The following is a 10,753-nucleotide window of genomic DNA, read 5'->3' on the forward strand; positions in this document are numbered from 1 at the left end:
ACACCGCGGCAAGCTGGCGGCGCGCAGCGGGGGAGCTTCCGGCGCGGAGTTTCAAAGTAAAACCACCTGTTGCACAGCAAAAGTGGCGTTTAAAACTTACTGGAGGACTTTTAAGATCAGACTCCTCTTCAGGGGCTGTGATGAAGGCGTGATGAAGATGAAGCTGTGATGAAGATGACGCTGTGGGATGAGACCACTTCATCCCAAAGGAAGCGGTTTGGTTTTGCAGCACAAAGTTGTGAAAAGTGCAAATAAATGAAAAGTAATCAATAAGGTGCAAAGACCAGAATGTGTCGAGGTGATGATGATGATGAGGCTCCTCATCTTCCTCATCATTGCAGCATTTGAACACACACTGTCAGTTAGTTGGTTATTTATTTGTTGATTAATGTAGACAGAGATAAAGTACGATGCTAATGGGATTAAGTCCGAAACAACAATACACAAGAGTGTAAACAATAATAATGATGACAATCTAAATAATCACACAAAGTCACGCTTAAAGTGATCATGTTCTCCCTTTTTACCACCTCGTGAGTTATTGTTGGTCAATCTAAGCCTACACAAACTAAAGCGGTTAAAAAAGTACCATCTTGCATTTTCTACTCGTCCGTTTTACTTTGAAGGGGCCGCGCCGCCCCACTTCCGGTCGCGGCCGCTCGCTCGTCGCCGCCGTGACCTTGCGCGGACACGTCCGGCCACAAACGGCCGTTTATTCATCCACAAACTGCGGCAACGCGGCAACGAGGTCGGCCGACGTCGACCCGGTTGCCCGGCGTGTGTGAAGTTGACTTGTTTCTGGTGTTTCTGAGACTTTTTCCGTCTCAACCGTCTCCGGTTACAGAGCAGCGACGCGACGCCTGTTGCATCCTCCCCCTCCTCCCCCTCCTCCCTCTCTCTCTCTCTCTCTCTCTCTCTCTCTCTCTTTCGACATCATCCTCCCTTTAACTTCCATTTTAAACACTAACTGACGGTTTGTTCACGCGCTCCAGGCTGTTTCTTATTTATTTTGGTCCGAATTTTAACTAAAATATATATATATATATATATATACATTTAAAATATGTATATATATATATTTTTTAGTGTGTGTATGTATGTAATATATATATATATATATATATATATATATTTTAAATAACATACAAATATATATATTTGTTATTTAAAATATATATATTTAATTATTTATATTTAATTCTCATTTTTAACATAAGGATTTTAAAATGAAGGAACCAATTTTTGCTAGGTGTGTGTGTGTGTGTTGATGATGATGATGATGATGATGATGATGATGAAGACGCTGGGCGGTTAACTATAAAAGCTTCACTCCGCTGGTTGTCGGCTCAATGATTGACAGGAGGGAGTTGAACCCTGAGATAAGGTTTGCTGCCGGAGGACCTTTGACCTCGCCGCTTCTCCTGGAGGAACGTCCTCCTGCACCAGTTCAACGCAGTACTTTACTCAGTACTTGTACTTTTCTCAGTACTTGTACTTTACTCAGTACTTGTACTTTTCTCAGTACTTGTACTTTTCTCAGTACTTGTACTTTTCTCAGTACTTGTACTTTTCTCAGTACTTGTACTTTACCCAGTACTTGTACTTTTCTCAGTACTTGTACTTTACCCAGTACTTGTACTTTACCCAGTACTTGTACTTTACTCAGTACTTGTACTTTACCCAGTACTTGTACTTTACTCAGTACTTGTACTTTACCCAGTACTTGTACTTTACTCAGTACTACACTGTTGCACTGATGCATTGCATTATGGGACTTTTTTGCCGCCATATTGTCATATTATACTCTGTAGTACTCTAGTACTCTGTAGTACTCTAGTACTCTGTATTACTCTAGTACTCCAGTACTCTACTACCCTGTAGTACTCTGTAGTACTCTCTAGTACTCTAGTACTCTGTAGTACTCTAGTACTCTGTAGTACCCTGTAGTACTCCAGTACTCTAGTACCCTGTAGTACTCTAGTACCCTGTAGTACTTTAGTACTCTGTAGTACTTTAGTACTCTGTAGTACCCTGTAGTACTCTAGTACCCTGTAGTACTCTAGTACTCCAGTACTCTGTAGTACTCCAGTACCCTGTAGTACCCTGTAGTACCCTGTAGTACTCTAGTACCCTGTAGTACTCTAGTACTCCAGTACTCTGTAGTACCCTGTAGTACTCTAGTACCCTGTAGTACTCTAGTACCCTGTAGTACTCTAGTACTCTGTAGTACTCCAGTACCCTGTAGTACCCTGTAGTACTCTAGTACCCTGTAGTACTCCAGTACCCTGTAGTACCCTGTAGTACTCTAGTACCCTGTAGTACTCTAGTACCCTGTAGTACTCTAGTACTCTGTAGTACTCCAGTACCCTGTAGTACCCTGTAGTACCCTGTAGTACTCTGTAGTACTCCAGTACCCTGTAGTACTCTGTAGTACTCTGTAGTACTCCAGTACCCTGTAGTACTCTGTAGTACTCTAGTACTCTGTAGTACCCTGTTGTACTCAGTACTCTGTAGTACTCTAGTACTCTGTAGTACCCTGTTGTACTCAGTACTCTGTAGTACTCTAGTACTCTGTAGTACTCTGTTGTACTCAGTACTCTGTAGTACTCCAGTACTCTGTAGTACTCTGTAGTACTCTGTAGTACCCTGTAGTACCCTGTAGTACTCTGTAGTACTCTGTAGTACCCTGTAGTACTCTGTAGTACTCTGTAGTACCCTGTAGTACTCTGTAGTACTCCAGTACTCTGTAGTACTCTGTAGTACTCTGTAGTACCCTGTAGTACCCTGTAGTACTCTGTAGTACTCTGTAGTACTCCAGGCAGCAGCTGCAGCCTGTTGGCTGTTTTTAATCCTCTGTAGATGATAAACCAGATCTTCTTGCTGTTTCTGGTCCTCTCCTCCTCTTCCTCCTCTTCCTCCTCTTCCTCCTCCCCTTCCTCCTGGCAGGAGGAAGAGGAGGAGGAAGAGGAGGAGGGATCTGGATGAGCAGTTAGCATTCCATTACGAAATTCAACACTGAGGCCGAGCTGCAGCCCTCGGCGACGCAGATCTCTGTCTCTCTGGCTGAGGAGTTATAACCCGCTCTACTGGGGGGGAGGAGGGGGAGGAGGGAGGAGGAGGAGGGGGAGGGGGAGGCAGGAGAGGGGGAGGAGGAGGAGGAGGGGGAGGGAGGAGGGAGGAGGAGGAGAAGAGGGGGAGGGAGGAGGAGGGAGGAGGAGGAGGAGGAGGAGGTAGGAGGAGGGGGAGGAGGAGGAGGGGGAGCAGCAGCATCAATCAGGACATCAAAGTGATGAGTTTTGGTGCTAAAAGGTCTGCTAAGTTTGTGTCGTGGCAACAGGGGAGGATGCTGTGTGTGTGTGTGTGTGTGTGTGTGTGTGTGTGTGTGTGTGTGTGTGTGTGTGTGTGAGACCCTCTCCCATTAAAACCTCCATCTTCTCTCCGGTCTGCGTCAGAGTCCCAGCAGAAGAGTTCTCTTGTGTTTCCTGTCAAAGCTCCGTTTCTTCTTCTGTGGTGAACGGTTTAAAATGCTGACGGCCGATGATGTAGTGGATGACACACACACACACACACACACACACACACACACACACACACACACAGCCTGCAGTGGGTCGTGTAAAGACTTGACGCAGCTTGAGGAAGGTTGTTGTTTCATCCTGACTCTTTAAAGGAACGCTGAGGCGGCTCGTTTATAGTCTTCAGCTCTGATCATTGATTATTAATCTCTGATAATTGATTACTCATTAATCACTTCTGCAATATTATGGTTATTTGATATTGGATAATTATACAAAATGTCCCTTTAATTATCAGTAGCTTGTGAAATTGCAGCACAATTTTAAGAGGAAAAATATATTTAATATTGATTTTTTTTTTTTTGGAGATGAGGCTGTACATATTTATTTGCGAAATAAAATCTGTATTCTTTATAATTTTTGTATAATTGTTTTATTTATAATATTTATTTTAAATGAGATTTAATTGTTAAAGAGAAGAGTGTGTGTGTGTGTGTGTGTGTGTGTGTGTGTGTGTGTGTGTGTGTGTGTGTGTTAATGGGGCGTTTCAGTGGGACGTTTGTGTCCACAGAGACTGAAGTGAAGCAGATAATTAAAAGCTCCCTCTGAGACGGCTGTTGTCTCCACATTAGCCTCCATTTAACACACACACACACACACACACACACACACACACACACACACACACACACACACACACACACAGTTTCAGTCACATGACGAGCCCATCAGTCGGGTGTTGAACCAACGACTTCACACAAAACCTGTCGACCCTCTTTTCATGTTCATGCCTCATGTTCTCCTTCAGCCTCTGACGGGATCCACTGCTTCAACTGATGATGATGATGATGATGATTATTCTCCACTGAAGAGCTGCACTAGTGTTTTCATTCATCTGAGGATTCATTGATCGTTTACTCCGTTACTCATTATGTTCCCTGATCATAATCAATAAGTCATCAGGACCTTGTTTGAGGCTCAGATGTTCACGCTTCATCCTCTTGATACACTTTAAGTGTGCCTTAAAGTTAAGAAAAGAGACTTTATACGCTTTAAATGTGACTTAAAGTTAAGAAAAGAGACTTTATACACTTTAAGTGTGCCTTAAAGTTAAGAAAAGAGACTTTATACACTTTAAATGTGACTTAAAGTTAAGAAAAGAGACTTTATACACTTTAAATGTGACTTAAAGTTAAGAAAAGAGACTTTATACACTTTAAGTGTGACTTAAAGTTAAGAAAAGAGACTTTATACACTTTAAATGTGACTTAAAGTTAAGAAAAGAGACTTTATACACTTTAAGTGTGCCTTAAAGTTAAGAAAAGAGACTTTATACACTTTAAGTGTGCCTTAAAGTTAAGAAAAGAGACTTTATACACTTTAAATGTGACTTAAAGTTAAGAAAAGAGACTTTATACACTTTAAATGTGACTTAAAGTTAAGAAAAGAGACTTTATACACTTTAAGTGTGACTTAAAGTTAAGAAAAGAGACTTTATACACTTTAAATGTGACTTAAAGTTAAGAAAAGAGACTTTATACACTTTAAATGTGACTTAAAGTTAAGAAAAGAGACTTTATACACTTTAAATGTAACTATTAAGGTTCTAAAAGTGACAATGGTCACGTCTTCGCATTTATAATTTGACGAATCTTTCAGCTTGAAGTGATGAAGGTGAAGGTGATGATGATGATGGTGAATCAAACTCATGTGACGACGTTCAGCTGGTCTGATCTGGTTTTGGGCAGACAGAGAGGTGTGGAGGATGATGAAGAGGAGGAGGATGAAGGTGGGGGATGGTGGACTGTAACACCTCGGGCTGACTGACCCCTCCCCCGCCTCTGTTGTGTTCAAAGACCAACCGGTTTGTTAAACTGGTTGTTTTCCTCAGTCAGTCAGAGTTCACTGGTTGGTGATGCGTTCAGGGACAGAGAGAAGGATGAAACTGTTGTGTTCAGGGACGCAGAGGAGGATGAAACTGTTGTGTTCAGGGACGGAGAGAAGGAGGCAACTGTTGTGTTCAGGGACGGAGAGGAGGATGAAACTGTTGTGTTCAGGGACGGAGAGCAGGAGGCAACTGTTGTGTTCAGGGACGGAGAGAATGAGGCAACTGTTGTGTTCAGGGACAGAGAGAATGAGGCAACTGTTGTGTTCAGGGACGGAGAGGAGGCAACTGTTGTGTTCAGGGACACAGAGAAGGAGGCAACTGTTGTGTTCAGGGACAGAGAGAAGGATGAAACTGTTGTGTTCAGGGACGGAGAGGAGGATGAAACTGTTGTGTTCAGGGACGGAGAGGAGGATGAAACTGTTGTGTTCAGGGACAGAGAGAAGGAGGCAACTGTTGTGTTCAGGGACGGAGAGAATGAGGCAACTGTTGTGTTCAGGGACAGAGAGAATGAGGCAACTGTTGTGTTCAGGGACGGAGAGGAGGCAACTGTTGTGTTCAGGGACACAGAGAAGGAGGCAACTGTTGTGTTCAGGGACAGAGAGGAGGAGGCAACTGTTGTGTTCAGGGACAGAGAGAAGGAGGCAACTGTTGTGTTCAGGGACGGAGAGGAGGAGGCAACTGTGTTGTGTTCAGGGACGGAGAGGAGGAGGCAACTGTTGTGTTCAGGGACGGAGAGGAGGAGGCAACTGTTGTGTTCAGGGACGGAGAGGAGGAGGCAACTGTTGTGTTCAGGGACGGAGAGGAGGAGGCAACTGTTGTGTTCAGGGACGGAGAGAAGGAGGCAACTGTTGTGTTCAGGGACGGAGAGGAGGAGGCAACTGTTGTGTTCAGGGACGGAGAGGAGGAGGCAACTGTTGTGTTCAGGGACGGAGAGGAGGATGAAACTGTTGTGTTCAGGGACGGAGAGGAGGATGAAACTGTTGTGTTCAGGGACACAGAGGAGGAGGCAACTGTTGTGTTCAGGGACACAGAGAAGGAGGCAACTGTTGTGTTCAGGGACGGAGAGAAGGAGGCAACTGTGTTGTGTTCAGGGACGGAGAGAAGGAGGCAACTGTGTTGTGTTCAGGGACAGACATTTAACTCTCCGTGGGAAACCAGTAAACTTCAGACGGATATTGTGCAGATTAGTTTTTCTTCACCTTCATCATCAGGTGAATGAGGTCATTGATATTATTGATGAGGTCATTGATTTTATTGATTGATAATATTGATGCTTGTTGAGTAACTAACTGTTTGATTTATAACCTGTTGACGAACTGTGAAGATGAGACGTCTTTTATTATTATTATTATTATTATTATTATTATTATTATTCACATTCGAGTCAAACAACAACGAGCGTCTTAAACCAGCTGACGGTGTAATATTGACTCACTCTAAGTATAGAGACCACTGCTATATAAAGTGTGTGTGTGTCCTAAATTTAAACTCAGTGAGGAGACCACAAGCCTGTGTGTGTGTGTGTGTGTGTGTGTGTGTGTGTGTGTGTGTGTGTGTGTGTGTGTGTGTGTGTGTGTGTGTGTGTGTGTGTGTGTGTGTCCTACTTTAGCTCTCCTCATCCGTCTCGTGTTTCTTCCTCTTCAGTCCTGAGTTGTCTCCGTCATCGATCTCTTTGTTGGTTATCAGACGTCATCGATTAGAACGAAGCCTTCACGTTATTAAAGTGTGTTATTTTATTAAAGAGTGTTATTTTATTAGTGTGTTAGCGCCTCAGCTCAGTGAGTCATGTGACTGTTCTGCAAATCAGACGAGTTTCAGTTTGATGCAACGAGCAAAATGAAGTCATGTGACTTTAAAACATGACTTCACAGTGTAACACAACTTCATGAACAGTAACACAACTTCATGAACAGTAACACAACTTCATGAACAGTAACACAACTTCATGAACAGTAACACAACTTTATGAACAGTAACACACCTTTATGAACAGTAACACACCTTTATGAACAGTAACACACCTTTATGAACAGTAACACACCTTTATGAACAGTAACACAACTTCATGAACAGTAACACACCTTTATGAACAGTAACACACCTTTATGAACAGTAACACAACTTTATGAACAGTAACACAACTTCATGAACAGTAACACAACTTTATTTAACACAACTTTATGAACAGTAACACAACTTTATGAACAGTAACACAACTTTATGAACAGTAACACAACTTTATGAACAGTAACACAACTTCATGAACAGTAACACAACTTTATTTAACACAACTTTATGAACAGTAACACAACTTTATGAACAGTAACACAACTTCATGAACAGTAACACAACTTTATTTAACACAACTTTATGAACAGTAACACAACTTTATGAACAGTAACACAACTTTATTTAACACAACTTCATGAACAGTAACACAACTTTATGAACAGTAACACAACTTTATGAACAGTAACACACCTTCATGAACAGTAACACACCTTTATGAACAGTAACACACCTTTATGAACAGTAACACACCTTTATGAACAGTAACACAACTTCATGAACAGTAACACAACTTTATTTAACACAACTTCATGAACAGTAACACAACTTCATGAACAGTAACACACCTTTATGAACAGTAACACAACTTCATGAACAGTAACACAACTTCATGAACAGTAACACAACTTTATTTAACACAACTTCATGAACAGTAACACAACTTCATGAACAGTAACACAACTTTATGAACAGTAACACACCTTCATGAACAGTAACACAACTTCATGAACAGTAACACACCTTCATGAACAGTAACACAACTTCATGAACAGTAACACAACTTCATGAACAGTAACACACCTTTATGAACAGTAACACACCTTCATGAACAGTAACACAACTTTATTTAACACAACTTTATGAACAGTAACACAACTTTATTTAACACAACTTTATGAACAGTAACACAACTTTATGAACAGTAACACAACTTCATGAACAGTAACACAACTTTATTTAACACAACTTTATGAACAGTAACACAACTTTATGAACATTAACACACCTTTATGAACAGTAACACAACTTTATTTAACACAACTTTATGAACAGTAACACAACTTTATGAACATTAACACAACTTTATTTAACACAACTTTATGAACAGTAACACAACTTTATGAACATTAACACAACTTTATTTAACACAACTTTATGAACAGTAACACACCTTTATGAACAGTAACACAACTTTATTTAACATAACTTTATGAACAGTAACACAACTTTATGAACATTAACACACCTTTATGAACATTAACACACCTTTATGAACAGTAACACACCTTTATGAACAGTAACACAACTTTATTTAACACAACTTTATTTAACATAACTTTACAACTTTAACATAACTTTATTTAACATAACTTTATTTAACACAACTTTATTTAACACAACTTTATGAACAGTAACACAACTTTATGAACATTAACACACCTTTATGAACAGTAACACAACTTTATTTAACACAACTTTATGAACAGTAACACACCTTTATGAACATTAACACACCTTTATGAACAGTAACACAACTTTATGAACAGTAACACAACTTTATGAACATTAACACACCTTTATGAACAGTAACACACCTTTATTTAACACAACTTTATGAACAGTAACACAACTTTATTTAACACAACTTTATTTAACATAACTTTACAACTTTAACACAACTTTTTTTAACACAACTTTATTTTACACAACTTTATGAACAGTAACACAACTTTATTTAACACAACTTTATTTAACATAACTTTATTTAACATAACTTTACAACTTTAACATAACTTTATTTAACACAACTTTATTTAAAACAACTTTATGAACAGTAACACACCTTTATTTAACATAACTTTATTTAACATAAATTTACAACTTTAACACAACTTTATTTAACACCACTTTATTTAACATAACTTTATTTAACACAACTTTATGAACAGTAACACACCTTTATTTAACATAACTTTATTTAACATAAATTTACAACTTTAACACAACTTTATTTAACACCACTTTATTTAACATAACTTTATTTAACACAACTTTATGAACAGTAACACACCTTTATTTAACATAACTTTACAACTTTAACATAACTTTATTTAACATAACTTTACAACTTTAACATAACTTTATTTAACACAACTTTATTTAACACCACTTTATTTAACACAACTTTATTTAACACAACTTTATTTAAAACACCTTTATGAACAGTAACACACCTTAATGAACAGTAACACAACTTTATGAACAGTAACATAACTTTATTTAACATAACTTGACAACTTTAACATAACTTTATTTAACATAACTTGACAACTTTAACATAACTTTATTTAACATAACTTGACAACTTTAACATAACTTTATTTAACATAACTTGACAACTTTAACATGTGTAATAAGTGTTCATCATGGTGACCTCAGAGCTTCACTCTCTAGAGGAGGAAGATGCTGGAGGGATGAGTGAGGAAGACGAAGAGCGGTGAATGTAATCTGTGGTTTTGAGCTCCTGATGTCCTCAAACAGCCGACTCAGCAGAACGTGTTTCAGTTCCCGTGTTCGGCCTCGACCCAGAGTTTACATGAAAGATAAGCTCTTCTTCTTCTTCTTCTTCTGCTGCTGCAGCAGGGAACTCTTCTTCCTCGGTGGTGTTTATTTGTTGTAGTTGAATGTTTCCTGGAAGCAGACGATGAACAACATGTCTGACTTACGTAACTCTGATGATAACGGATTCACACCAGAGGAGCTTTTGTTCCTCCTCCTCTGCTGCTCCTCTTCCTCACCCTCCTCCTCTGCTGCTCCTCCTCCTCCTCTGCTGCTCCTCTTCCTGTTGACTCCTCCTCCTCTGCTGCTCCTCTTCCTCACCCTCCTCCTCTGCTGCTCCTCCTCCTCCTCTGCTGCTCCTCTTCCTGTTGACTCCTCCTCCTCTGCTGCTCCTCTTCCTGTTGACTCCTCCTCCTCTGCTGCTCCTCTTCCTGTTGACTCCTCCTCCTCTGCTGCTCCTCTTCCTCACCCTCCTCCTCTGCTCCTCTTCCTCCTTCTCCTCCTCTGCTCCTCTTCCTCCTCCTCCTCCTCTGCTGCTCCTCCTCCTCCTCCTCCTCTGCTGCTCCTCCTCCTCCCTGTTGTTGGATGAGCCGGTCTGTTTAAACGTTAGCTTAGCATAAAGACTGGGAGCGGAGGGAAACTGTTAGCCTGGTTGTTTGTGATGACATCAATAGTTTTATTTCCTAAAATAACTTAAAACCTGATGATTCTTCTCTTCTTT

General features: G+C 40.2%; 1 protein-coding gene across 1 annotated transcript in view; it reads left to right on the top strand.

Moving 5' to 3' along the window:
* The window catches only part of rreb1a (ras responsive element binding protein 1a), a gene marked incomplete at its 5' end in the record, with an annotated part of 27,301 nt that overhangs the window by 570 nt on the left and 15,978 nt on the right, over positions 1-10,753 (top strand). The window contains one exon of the mRNA XM_079234152.1: positions 9,913-9,970. Coding sequence (XP_079090278.1) covers positions 9,913-9,970 — 58 coding nt within the window. The remainder of the gene's footprint in view (positions 1-9,912; positions 9,971-10,753) is intronic.

Source organism: Taurulus bubalis, assembly GCF_910589615.1.
Source record: "Taurulus bubalis genome assembly, chromosome: 18".
In the NCBI taxonomy this organism is placed as follows: domain Eukaryota; kingdom Metazoa; phylum Chordata; class Actinopteri; order Perciformes; family Cottidae; genus Taurulus; species Taurulus bubalis.